Source organism: Drosophila miranda (genome assembly GCF_003369915.1).
Source record: "Drosophila miranda strain MSH22 chromosome Y unlocalized genomic scaffold, D.miranda_PacBio2.1 Contig_Y2_pilon, whole genome shotgun sequence".
Classification (NCBI taxonomy): domain Eukaryota; kingdom Metazoa; phylum Arthropoda; class Insecta; order Diptera; family Drosophilidae; genus Drosophila; species Drosophila miranda.
The window spans coordinates 13,930,660-13,942,776 of record NW_022881614.1 but is presented as its reverse complement, the minus strand read 5'-3'; the positions used below and the strand labels follow the sequence as shown (position 1 = coordinate 13,942,776).

Sequence of the window (12,117 nt, the reverse complement as noted above, 5' to 3'; positions counted from 1 at the left end):
GGCGTCGGGCTGGCGAATACGAGAACCGAGAACGTGCCTGTCTCCCTCAGAACGCTGCAAAGCGATCTAGAAAAGCAGGCCGGATCACAAACCGAATGTAGGTGGAGCAGTACCACCGCCTGCAGAACCTCGAAAATCATGTGCAAGGAACGCAATGACAAACTCAGCCACTACCTGCTGCACCTACCACGGAAGGACTGCAGATTATTAGTGGGAATATTAGCGGGCCATTGCCTGGCTGCGGCGCATGCAACAAAGCTAGTCATCACAAACAGAGACAGTTGTAGGAAATGTGACGAACCTGGGGCAACCGAAACCCTGGAACATCTCATCTGCAACTGTCCTGCTCTCTTAAGGGCAAGGAGGAAGTACCTGGGCGCCCCAGTGCTGGCATCACTGGAAGATGCCTCCAAGAGGACGCCACAGCAACTACTGGCCTATGCGAAAAATACCTCGATCCTCGAGGACTTCAAAACCCACTAAACACTGCCGCGACGGTTCATACCCCCCCACATAAATAACTCGCCCCCTGGAGTTTTCCCTTGTCCACTAGGAGCGATTGTCACTTCTTCCCAGTTATCTGCGTACCGGCCCGCTGTGCCTGCTCTGTCTGGGTTTTTTTCCCACCCAAAGGATATTCTATTCAGCTGGGTACTTTCCATGTTTCAGGTCAATTTAACTGACCCCAGGGACTAGTATTAAAATATAGTATTATTGATGAATGTATTCGATATAAACATCAAGAAACCCAAGATTATCCACATTTTTACTTAGTTTTTTTGTCGTGCGAGTACTTTTTCCACAATTTAAAAACGATGAAAGTATTAAGTATCGATACCTAAAAAATCACTTCTTGTAACGAAAACTTTTATGTGATTTTTATCGTAAAATGGTTTTTCAATTTTGTTGTCGCCCTCTAGCCCTCTAGCGGTAGTCCTGCGGGGCAGAATATCCCGTTATATCCCAGCCCTCTAGACCTCTGGTGGTAGTCCTGCGAAGCAGAAGATGCCGTTATATCCCTGCCGCGCCACTGTTTTCGTGTCGTGTCGATGGTCGCATATTCTACATGTCCTCAAATTTTCAACGCACGGATGGAACTTGATCTACCATGGTACCTAAAACGGTACTTTTGTACCCAAATATATTACAATTATTACAATTAATATATTATATTACTTATTTGCACCTATATTTATTCATATTTGTTCAGCCTATTCGACTTTTCCGTATGGCACATTAGTTTTCCCTTAAGGGTGACCTAAGGATACAATTAGTAGAGCTGATACCACCAATGATAGAGTAAACTGCTGGGCCACAGCGCCATTACAGCCGAGATTGTTTAAGCTGATGACATATTGGGCTTCGTCGGGCGTCTGGCATTCCGGATCAGTGCACGAGATCTCTCCAAAACTTTGAGCTTGCACGGGAAAGAATTAAGGGGGACACGGCTCAAAGTCATATCCAGTGCAGGCATCGGTCAGATCATAGCTATACGATCCCAAGGCCGTTGACTCGCAGCTCTCCCCATCCCTCAGTGGGGCGCTTAGATTTCGGAACGGCAGTGCAAGACTCCGTGACGTGCAGACTGTAAACGTTATTGATGATATTGGTGATATTTTGAGGTAGCGCATGCTCTGCCTGACCGGCAGGTAGAGCGAATCCAGTCGGTAGAAATTAATGCTGACCAAACGCTCAAATTGCTTCAGAGAGTTCATGCCAAACTCACTTATGGCTCCGTTGGAATAGCAACGTGGATTGGAAAGGCGACGGGGAACTGCAAATAACATAAGACATAGGTGAAATGTTGTCCAATGTGAGGCCAAGAGAAGCCAAGCTCTTACCCTGCCGAATGCGTGTAATGACAGGGTCGCCACACAGCTCGGGTGACTTTTCAGTGTTCAGCACAAACAAATCTTTACTGGGGTCTTGCACAAAGTCGTGGAACCTCACTAAAGCCCCACCGCCGTAGTAAATGAAATGCAGGTTCGGAAGACTCTGCCCGAGACGCTCTATATAACTTTGGCAGTAGTCGTAGTCGCGCTCATTCACAAAGGATGTGGGACTTGGGATTAGCAGAGAAATTAGTGAACGTCCGCCAAGATTGTCAGCGACTCGGTCCTCCTCCAGTAAATCCTCCACTCTGTTGCTTAACGTATTCAGGATGAGCGTAAGATTGAATCCAGGCGGGTCTGAGATGCCAATAATAGTAAGTCATACGATTCTGTGTACGATCTAGATGTGTACGAGAACTTACGCCAGTAGTGCGATGTGGAATTCCATTCTTCATACACATTGATAATGTAGTCCGTGGTGTTAACAAGGACCGAGGCATCGGAAGCTGCAAAAAGGGTTACCTTGCTGGCATAGGGATGTATGTTGATGCCCTGGAGTACATACCTACAACGAATTATTCAATCACAATCACACAATGAAGGAATCCCAGTAAAGAAAAACTTACGCCACGTAGTCCACCACCCAATTGTAGGGCCAATATGTGTCGACAAACACATAGATATCTGTGGTTACTGTTGTCATATTGGAGAAATCGGACCATTGCTGAAACGGAAAGAAGTCCATTATCGCTGAAAATGAAACAAAGAACAATAAACTTTGATTAGTTTCGCTGCCTGTAAGGGGCCTAACTATCGGGAACCACTGTTGAAATAAAAGGGGTGTGCATAGTTCTAGTTGGGGACTTTATTCCATTTCACTGGAACATACAACTAATGTTTAAAAAAAAGTATAGGATTAATGTAAAACTATACAATAATTAACCCCACGGTTAGGGACGGGAAGGTATATCTATTTTGAACTCTGCGACTGCACCACAGTACTACTGCACTACTGTACCACTAATGCAACTATTGCAACAACTTTTGCAGAATCAAAGCGAACATTATTGTCAAAAGGCTGGCTGCGAGTCCCGAGACTCCGCTGTAGCAGCCCATGTTGGTCATAGAAACATTGTAACGCCATTGATCTGGTGTCTGGCATGCGTCCTGTGTGCAGGATGTGGTGTTGGTGGTGGCCTGAACTGACAGATACAGATCAGGACACTGTGTGATGGTGTAATAGCCGTTGCAAGCGCTGGACAGGTCATACGAAAATCTGTTGCCGGTGATCTGAGAGCAGGTCTGTTCAATGGTGCTCGTGTTGGTCGAGCTTGTCGTTGAGTTCTGCTGGGGCCACTCAAAGCTTCGCGAGGTGCAGATAGTATAGCTCCCACCATTCTGGGCCTGAATAGTCACGAGGCGGTTGGAGCCAGTGCCGAAGAAGTAGTTGGCTGACACACGATAGAAGTTGACCATGCCCGGGCCGACGTACTGGTCCATCTGGTCAGTGCCCCAGCTGCTTGTGATCCAGGTCGATCCGCAGCGTGGATTGATGATGCGACGAGGTACTGAAAGACAAACATTGTCATTGCAACAACTCAATCAAAACGAAACTATCTTCCAACTTTTTGCAATGCGCTTGGCAACTGGTCCTGCCGAAGTGGCGACCGTACTACCTAAGGTTAGTGAGAACAAATCCTGGGTGGAATCACGCACAAAGCTGGCGAAACGCTGAATGCTCCCACCACCATAGTAGATGAAGCGCAGATCTGGTATCTGCTCTTGAATGTACTGGATTTCCGTGGTGGCGTAGGACGAGTCACCATCGTTGATGGTCTGCTGATTTGGTATTATCAGGGCCACCAAAGAGTGGCCGCTCAGACTCGAATTCGTCTGCTCCGCGTTCATTAGGTTCTGGGTAATTTTCTGAATCGTACGCAGCACATTGGGCAAGTTCAGACCCTGGGCATCTGTGGGAGGAACCAAATAAAGTTAGACTTGGATCCAAATGCCTTGCCAGCAATGACCTACATGTCGCCTGTGTCGTCACATTCCACTGTTGGGAGACATCTGTGATGTAGTGGGTGGTGTTCACAATCACCGACCCGTCCTGCGCCGACAGCAAAGTAACTGTGCTGGCATAGGGATGGATATTTAGCTGCTGCATGACGTAGCTGAAAGGGACCATCGAGTATAATAAAATAAAAGTTAATAGCGCAATGGGAAGCCAACTTACAACACATAGTCAACAATGGAGCTGTACTGCCAGGAGGTATCCAGGAAAATGTATAAATTGGTCATGGGAGTGATGCCATCCGTCAAGTCCAGGCGGCTGGTCGCCGTGCAGGAAACATCGTTCAGGGATTGCGCTGAGTCAGTGGGAGAAATAAGAAGAAAAAGGGTAATCCACAAGGACAGAAACGCAATGCATTGCTTGATTGCGTCGTTAATCTAATAAGCTCGCAAAGATCCTTTGGAAATGTGCTATATGATTGTACTGAGTGGTTTCGCGATAGTTTTCAAATGATGATCAAGATTACTTACGCACATACGTCACCAGGGAAAGGGCGGCGGTTGAAGCAAATTGGGTGATGGCCAACGGCTGGAGGGTGACACGCAACTGCATCTCCCGATCCAGTACCTGTGCGAAGGCACTGGTCTGCTCTGCCATTTCTGCCGATGGGGCCACATTGGGGAACTGGCTCTGCCGACTGCACGCGTTGACCCCAGAGCTTAGCACTCCATTCGTGGAGTAGTACATTCGAAGCAGCTGGGACAACTTTAAGCTGGACGCCTGCGTCCTCCAGGTGGCCACATTTTTGGCCAGAATTAAGCCATCAAGGCCTCCGCGAATCTCGGCATCGGTAGCTTCCAGATTGGTGCGCTGCGACAAGAAATACCAGTGCGGTAGAACCGTGTCGTTCCAGCCCCCAGTGGCGCCGACAGAAGCTGCATTGTTGGTGGACACCGGCACCTGCACCAGCGTGACTTCGGCCAAGTCTCCGGCCAGAGTAGCCGCCCAGCGATTGTCAATGCTGTTGGTTATCTGGGACTGACTGCGTCCTCGCCCACGTCGTTGGCTGGCCAGAGCCAGCAAGGTGTTTAGCTGGACTGTCTGCTGCTGAACGCCAGCCGCAATTCCAGCTATCACGGTGCCGGCGGAAACGGTCCCCCAGGGGGTACGAACAAGGCCGTCTTCAACGGGACACTGGCTGGTGCCTTCCGTGCCCGAATAAGCCCAGTCGGTCTCGTAGTCCAATTCTCCGAACTGAACATATTTCGAGTCTGGGATGGCTGAGCGTCCCCGCTTCGGACGAGTGTCTTCACTTAACCACTCAACATCGCCGATGAAGTTGTTCTCGTCGTCGTTCTTCGCTGACCGCGGCAGTCGGTGCGCCCGATATTGGGAGAGCTGGCTACAAACGGGGTTCTCGTCGCCGCGCACCCTCGTGTCGAAGGTGCTGGAGAGCATGAAGTGTAGAGAGCATCGTTCCCCACTGGTCAGCGAGCTGTTGGGAAAACTGTTGGCATTGCCGGGGATGAGGCGCGAAAGCAAAATCCGAAACTTGGGAAACTGGAAGCCGGTCGGACTGTATGGAATAACACCATCGATGGCAGTCACCCCAGGGGCCCTTTTGATGCCGTCCTGACGGAAGCGATGGAGCAAGGACACCGCCACTGTTCTAATGTCCGCCTGTACGCCGGACGTGGGGTAGCTGTTTTCCACCTTCTCGATCAGCGAAATCAGCGTGTCCATGTTGGCTGGTAGTCGATTGTCTCGATTCATGAAATATGATGTGTTGTAGCACTCCACGAGTGACGGTGGTATCTGCAGCATTGCATTTTCCTGTGCCTGCACAGTCCCCAATATAAGGGTCAGACCCAGGCAGAGGGCTGCTGCCATGCAATTTGTGGTATCATGGTGTGGTATGTCGTTTTCGTTTGGAAACCTAGAAAAAATTGATCTCGATTAAGCTTTCGATTGGTTTTACAATTACACATGCACATATGGTTAACCTTTTGGTTAGCCCTGACCCAAAAACATTCTAGCCAGTAATAAATCCTGATATCGTTGGCCTGCCAGTGACAGAAATTAGTTTTGAAATTAGACCTATTTTTCACATTCCAATGGCTCACTCTCCCAGTCCGTATCGCAGTGGCCTTATCAATGAACAGCAAGCAGAATGGGCTTTTAGGTGTCTCAATGTTTACTCGTTGTAAATGCCAAGATACAATATTGATAACCTCATTGTAAATAAAAACAATAATTCCTTAAAAACGTTACTAATCGGTTGATAAATGACTAAGGGATGAGTACTGGTAATATCTGAGTGAATAGGTACAGTTAAATTGAGATCCGTAGTTGGAAAGCAATAATGTGTCACTTCCGGTTCTTGTCGCGTCCGCCCTTACAACACGTACGTCGGCTAGCTGATATAGATCCATATTACAGCCTAGATTATCGAAGGGAGGGTGACGTCATGTCCCGAACATTCCCTCACTCCACCCCGAAAAAAGGCACTGTAAACGAGAATGAGTCAAGTGCAGAGCACACATACACACATATGTATATGGTATGTATGTACTGCAGTGATACCGATATCGGTTATCAGTTGTTATAAGATCAACAACGAATTTTTGTACCCTTTTCTTCGGACTGCTAGCTGATATTTATTGGCATTGCCATACAACAGATAATACCGCTAGCTTGCGATACGGGGGTACCGACAACTATGAATACTATGCGTACACAGGAAAATGAGTCAGGTGTAAAACTCACAAAAAGAACACTTCAGACCTGCGCCCCAATTTATGGATTCACTATATATAAGCCAACACACTACAATTGAAGCCACTGCGATTAGATAACAAACTAACTTGTGGAAACTCTTAACATTTAGTTTTCGAGGCAGTCCTTGCAATTGCTTTAAGCTGATGATTTCTTCCTTTATTTCTTTTTCTTAACGTAACCCATAGCACAGTTCACACTTTTATTACAGAATAATTCCTTTTTTTCGATCCGTCACTCTTTGAAAGTCTTTTTTCCATCTACCGATGTGCACAGCGCTTTCCAGCATTACCTTGTTCCACCTGTTGGAATGTTCGTACTGAAGTTGGGTTCTTTGAGCAAGTTAGTGCCTCGCCCATGTGCAAACTGAGGCAAGTGTGGTAATCTTTGAGAGAAGCTTATCAGTAGTTATACTAATATCAGTGATAAGATATGGCCCGTTTGGGACTGGGTGTATAACTCTGAGCAAAATGTGCAAATCAGTGATAAGATATGGCCCGTTTGGGACTGGGTGTATAACTCTGAGCAAAATGTGCAAATCAGTTCTTCATATTAATTCAGTTAAATATGTTTTCTTATATAGCTTTAATATCTCATTTAATATCATTCATCTATTTTCAAAAAAGAATGGCGCGATTTTCAAATTTTAAATAATCTACTAGCGCATGCTTATTTAGTGCTGTTGAATTTCCAGTGGAAATAAAAATAATTCACAGCACTGACGATTAAATTAATCGGTTTTTTTTATGTTCGTTTTGAAATTAACGGAAAGTTAATTTTCAAAATTAATTTTTAAATTTCATTATGGAACCACCCCAAATACATACCCATACTTATACCCATAAGCAGGATCGTCTAGATCGGTGCCGTTGTTGATCAATCTATTTTTTCAAGGGTATATTTAAGAAGAAAGGGTATAAAAACTTCCATACTCAGGTTTTTTGAATTTTCGATCACAAATCGTACTTACGAGTATCATTTATTCCAATAGAGTGCATTTATATCCTTTTCGCTCATTCACTTTCAAACAATTTCTATTTGGCGCTTAAGTTTGGTGGGATTTTTTTGGGATTTCCTCTGATGGGATTTTTTCCTCGCCACAATGTCCTTTTTCAGCTCAACAATGTCCCAACATTCAATTTGTATGGGCCAGACTCATGCAACATTTTGGATACCCTGGGTAAATGGATGTTCTAGGATGTGAATATGTTTGTCATCCCAGGCAAAAACAATTTATTTTCAATATATTTTAATATTATTCAATATTATTTAATATTATTTTCAATATTTCAACGATATTTTAAAGCTTATTGTCTTCTTGGTCCCTACAAGAATAGGTATCAGGATCGAGATATATATACAAAACACTCATCATATACATGAATATGTCTAAAAAATGTAAATTTGAGAAAAGGTCTCTATTAGTTACGTTTTATCTTCATATCATTATTTCTACTTTCATATAAAATTAACAAAATAGGGTGTACAAAGGCATATATTACGGCTTACACGCAATATAGCGACTCTTTTTTTTGGTGAATATTGGTGTTGGTGAATTTGGTGTTGGAATATTTGGGTATCTTCTAGTCCTTAGACTCCAACTGTGGCTCGCTTGGATTTTTTCTTTATTTCCCAGTGAATTTGGTTGTCTCGCACGTGAGCCGCATAATGAAATTTGCTGCCCCGACACGGCGGCCACTCCCTATTGTCTGTGTGTGTGTTTCGGTCGTGTCCTCCCTCTCGCTGTGTTGTGTGTGTGCTCCGGGGTGTGCCCAGCTGCTTAGCCTAATCTTATGTCGCCTTAAAGAGATGTCATTGGAGTTGCCTCCAGCTCCAGCTTCTGCTCCAGATGCTCCCTGCTGCTTCCACAACTTAATGCGAAGGAATCAGAGTTTTGGCCTGGTCTTATTTGCATTCCCGTGCGCCCAAAAGGTGACAACACAAAATGCTCAATGTGGCAAAAAACAAGCTCCCATCGACATTACCGAACAAAAACCAACAACACACACACATACAGAGGCAGACAGCTTGGGGTCTTAGCCTGGTCCAATGTCTGACCCCATCTCCTGCTCGGTTGTATGCCTCCTGCCTCCTATCGTTTCACACTTTTTGGCTGCGCTGTGCTTTCAAGTGGAAAATTACTTTCGCAGCTTTATGATGCGGAAATAAAATTAACAAAATAGGGTGTACAAAGGCCTATATTACGGCTTACACGCAATATAGCGACTCTTTTTTTTGGTGAACTTTTTCGTTTTAACCTTTTTTTACAATAAATACAATAAAAGCAAGGATTAAAAACTATCCAATCTTGTAGAAAATTTATTCATCAATAGGATAAAACTATGTGGGCATTGCTAAATGTTCTATATAGCTAGTAATATTCGTCGGAATATCAAAAACGAGGAATATGTAAAATAGAACTTGAATTCGTCAGTATATTTACGGTATATTTTTAAAATGAGGCGGTATATTTCGGTGCTGTTCTGAGGGTCATACTGTAGAAATACTGGTTTTCGCCGCGCTCGCATGGTATTTTTGTCAATTTCATCAATCTATTAATTTAATTTTCAATGCTATATAGAAATCCAATAAAAGCAAGTATTTCGAATAGGCCAATCATGTATAGAATTGATTCATCAATCGTACAAAATTGAGTGGGCATGGCTAAATGTTCTATATAGATAGTATTATTTAATGGAACAAAGAACTGGTCGTTTTTTGAATCGAATTTGAGTTCGCCACAGTTCGCTTTAGCAGCAATGAGTCCTATTCCATACACACTGTTGCGGCAACATTTCCTTGAACACCGTATTTTAGTCAAAATAAAATACATGAAGGTAATTAAAAGAAGCAATCTTGTAAAAAATGAATTTATCTATGGGATAAAGCTAAGTGGGCATCTATATAGCTTGAAATATAGGCAATACCCGATTCGCCGCAGTTTCGCTTTTGCAATAATGAGTCTCATTCCATACACAAACATGTTGCTAATTCCATGCACACATAACCTGGGGGAAATTGGATGTTATAGATTTGTGAATATGTTTGTCTTCCAAGGCTCAGTAGGTATCAGGATCGAGATAAATATATACAAGATACTAATAATACACATGAATAAGTCAAAAACATATCAATTTGAGAAAAGGTCTTAATAAATTGCGGTTGATCTACATATAAAATTAACGAAATAGGGTGCACAAAGGCCTATACACGTATCATGTCTTCAAATACTAGCAACATTGCGACTGTTTTTTTTGTTGAACTATTTTGTTTAAACCTTGTTTTAGTCAAAATACAATAAAAGCAAGGACTAAAAACTAACCAATTGTGTAGAAAACGTATTCATCAATGAGCTAAAATTATGTGGGCACGGCTAAATGTTCTATATAGCTGGTAATATTCGACGGAATATCAAAAACGAGGAATATATAAAATAGAACTTGAATTCGTCAGTATATTTACGGTATATTTTTAAAATGAGACGGTTTATTTTGGTATATTTCTAAGAGTCCGACCGTATATTTGATCGATAAGTTCACGGTAACACTGATAAGGTAAATAAATATTTCGTAAATAAATAAATTAATAGATCCGATTTATGTAAATCTGGAGAGATTCAAGTCCCTGCTACTGCTGAAGTGAACGCCGGATTGTCCTCTCCCCGTGCGCTGCAGGCTGTGCTGCTTGGCGTGGTGGAGATAGTGGGCGTAAAAGTGGGTCCAACTCCTGCTAATAGATACAAAAACACAGATTTGTGACAACGAATCCAAAGGCCAAACTGACCAATCAGTCAAACAAAAAACCACGGAACATGTAAATAATGTTGAAAATGTTCGTAAAAATTTATACTTACCACCTCATTGTATACAGGGGCAAACACAGAACTGCGCAGCAAGATGCCATATTCATCGCATTTATGGAGAGACACCCAATGATAGCCAAAAACTACCTCAAGGGTGATAAGCTGGCAGCTGAAGCCGCCAGGAAGCGGCTTTCAAAGGATTTAAATAGCGTGGGTCCGCCTGTCAAAGAAGTTTGTGAGTGGAAAAGAGTAAGTGCCGAGCAATTGCGCTATGTTCCGTCATCTCACTTGGCTCTTGATAGGTATGGAAAGACTGGAAAAGCTGCATTCGTAAAAAGATTAACAATAACAGGTTGAAAGATTCAAATGCCTGCGGCAAAGGCTCGCTGTATCAGGATACACTCACTGCTCTAGAGGATGCAGTGGCCGTGATCTGTGACTTGTATGATAAGCCCGACAGAGTAGTCGAATCTCGTCCAAAGGCACGTCCTGAAATTTCCAACCGTTTGCAACTGCAGGACATCAAGACCGACCCCGACGAGGTCACAGCCACAGATGACGGTAAGACAAAAATATCAAGCCGCAAAAATTGTATGTACTATTTTTTTTTATGTAAAGATGATGAGGAAGAAGATGACTGCTCCAGCCGGATCAATGACAGACATATGGGCGTGAAATTGGAGCGCACTAGCACTTCGCAAACTCCATCTGCCAAAAAGCGCAAGCTGGTTCAAAATGTTGTTCTCAAAATCGAAACAACCGACTAACTAGTTCCACTATTTTTATTATGGTTTGCTAAAGAAAATATTGAAAGTGTCCCTCAAGACCTAATGTTTGACCAGGAAAGAAAGATCTGTCCACATTTTCAAACATTTAAGATTATTATAATTAATGTAAACTAGGCGCATAATGGGGAACCATGGGCATTTTCGAGAGATGTGAAACGTCGACAAACGATAAAATAAACAATTTGTTTGCTTTGGCAAATATTTTTATACTCAACAGACACGCAGTTGGTTTTGGCGGGAACCTTTTGAATTGAATTTTCTTGTCAAAATTGTGTAGTGTACTGTTTTTTAATCCCAATATCGTTTCTGGGTCTTTCGTTCAACGGTTTCCGGGTCAGAGGCTCACGAATACAATTATTGATGAGCATATGAATGGGAAAATTGTGCATTAATGACTATGAACTATACAATTCTTAAATAAGCTGCTTTTAAAGTATTGCTAGTTAGGCTTGCAAAATGAAATAAAGTTCATATATATATAGTTGCACATAAGCGCATTAACATAAATATGAGCCTCTATATGTCACGATTTTACTATATTTAAATATATTTAATTCTATAATTTATTTTAAACACCATGTCTAGCTCACACACCTTGCAAATTTGTATGCTTTTTATAGTATTTTCCAGTATTTTTCAAGACGCGCTTTGGAGTCACCCTCTTGTCCAATGCAGCAATGTACAAATTTTAATTTTATAATAATAAAATAAAAGGTGTCCTTAGAATTAACCAATCTTGTTGAGAGTAGATTCATCAATCGGATACAATTATTTTTCCAAGGAAGGGGGTCCCAGCTAGCTAGTAATATTGAACCGAATATAGAAAACGAGGAGTTTGATGGAGTTTGGTATATTATTGGTATGTTTTGAAACTGTGAAGTGTATTTCGGTATATTTCTGAGCAAG

The 12,117-nt window shown here is 42.9% G+C and overlaps 3 protein-coding genes across 5 annotated transcripts; 1 reads left to right on the top strand and 2 right to left on the bottom strand.

Moving 5' to 3' along the window:
* Positions 1-1,184: 1,184 nt before the first annotated feature.
* LOC117185918 lies at positions 1,185-2,583 on the bottom strand. The gene is made up of 4 exons (XM_033398079.1): positions 2,459-2,583; positions 2,255-2,397; positions 1,842-2,189; positions 1,185-1,774 (listed from the first exon to the last, which is right to left on the bottom strand). Exons 1-4 carry the CDS (start codon positions 2,575-2,577, stop codon positions 1,434-1,436), a joined length of 951 nt encoding a protein of 316 aa, XP_033253970.1. The 5' UTR covers positions 2,578-2,583; the 3' UTR covers positions 1,185-1,433.
* Positions 2,584-2,682: 99 nt separating this feature from the next.
* LOC117193362 lies at positions 2,683-7,496 on the bottom strand. 2 transcript variants are annotated; one of them, XM_033398077.1, is made up of 6 exons: positions 7,449-7,496; positions 4,377-5,782; positions 4,069-4,201; positions 3,864-4,006; positions 3,458-3,802; positions 2,683-3,400 (listed from the first exon to the last, which is right to left on the bottom strand). In XM_033398077.1, exons 2-6 carry the CDS (start codon positions 5,734-5,736, stop codon positions 2,862-2,864), a joined length of 2,520 nt encoding a protein of 839 aa, XP_033253968.1. In that variant the 5' UTR covers positions 5,737-5,782; positions 7,449-7,496; the 3' UTR covers positions 2,683-2,861. The 2 variants fall into 2 exon arrangements, with proteins under 2 accessions (XP_033253968.1, XP_033253967.1); XM_033398076.1 differs by lacking the exon at positions 7,449-7,496 and having other exon boundaries at positions 3,509-3,802; positions 4,377-5,766.
* Positions 7,497-10,103: 2,607 nt separating this feature from the next.
* LOC117192748 lies at positions 10,104-11,466 on the top strand. Of its 2 annotated transcripts, XM_033397495.1 has the most exons (5): positions 10,104-10,175; positions 10,234-10,434; positions 10,492-10,672; positions 10,726-10,984; positions 11,042-11,466. In XM_033397495.1, coding segments are annotated over exons 2-5 (591 nt in total). In that variant the 5' UTR covers positions 10,104-10,175; positions 10,234-10,432; the 3' UTR covers positions 11,191-11,466. The 2 variants fall into 2 exon arrangements, with proteins under 2 accessions (XP_033253386.1, XP_033253385.1); XM_033397494.1 differs by having other exon boundaries at positions 10,135-10,434.
* The last annotated feature ends 651 nt before the right edge of the window (positions 11,467-12,117 follow it).

Bases quoted from the DNA above. Each gene is read 5' to 3' on its own strand.
- LOC117185918 (XM_033398079.1), bottom strand. From the start codon at position 2,577: ATGGACTTCTTTCCGTTTCAGCAATGGTCCGATTTCTCCAATATGACA. The intron at 2,398-2,458 runs GTAAGTTTTTCT...AATTCGTTGTAG, and splicing joins TGGGTGGTGGACTACGTGGC to GTATGTACTCCAGGGCATCA. The intron at 2,190-2,254 runs GTAAGTTCTCGT...TTGGCATCTCAG, and splicing joins TTCCACATCGCACTACTGGC to ACCCGCCTGGATTCAATCTT.
- LOC117193362 (XM_033398077.1), bottom strand. From the start codon at position 5,736: ATGGCAGCAGCCCTCTGCCTGGGTCTGACCCTTATATTGGGGACTGTG. The intron at 4,202-4,376 runs GTAAGTAATCTT...CCACTGACTCAG, and splicing joins TTCCCTGGTGACGTATGTGC to CGCAATCCCTGAACGATGTT. The intron at 4,007-4,068 runs GTAAGTTGGCTT...GGTCCCTTTCAG, and splicing joins TCCATTGTTGACTATGTGTT to CTACGTCATGCAGCAGCTAA.
- LOC117192748 (XM_033397495.1), top strand. The intron at 10,673-10,725 runs GTAAGTGCCGAG...GGCTCTTGATAG, and splicing joins AAGTTTGTGAGTGGAAAAGA to GTATGGAAAGACTGGAAAAG. The intron at 10,985-11,041 runs GTAAGACAAAAA...TTTTATGTAAAG, and splicing joins GGTCACAGCCACAGATGACG to ATGATGAGGAAGAAGATGAC.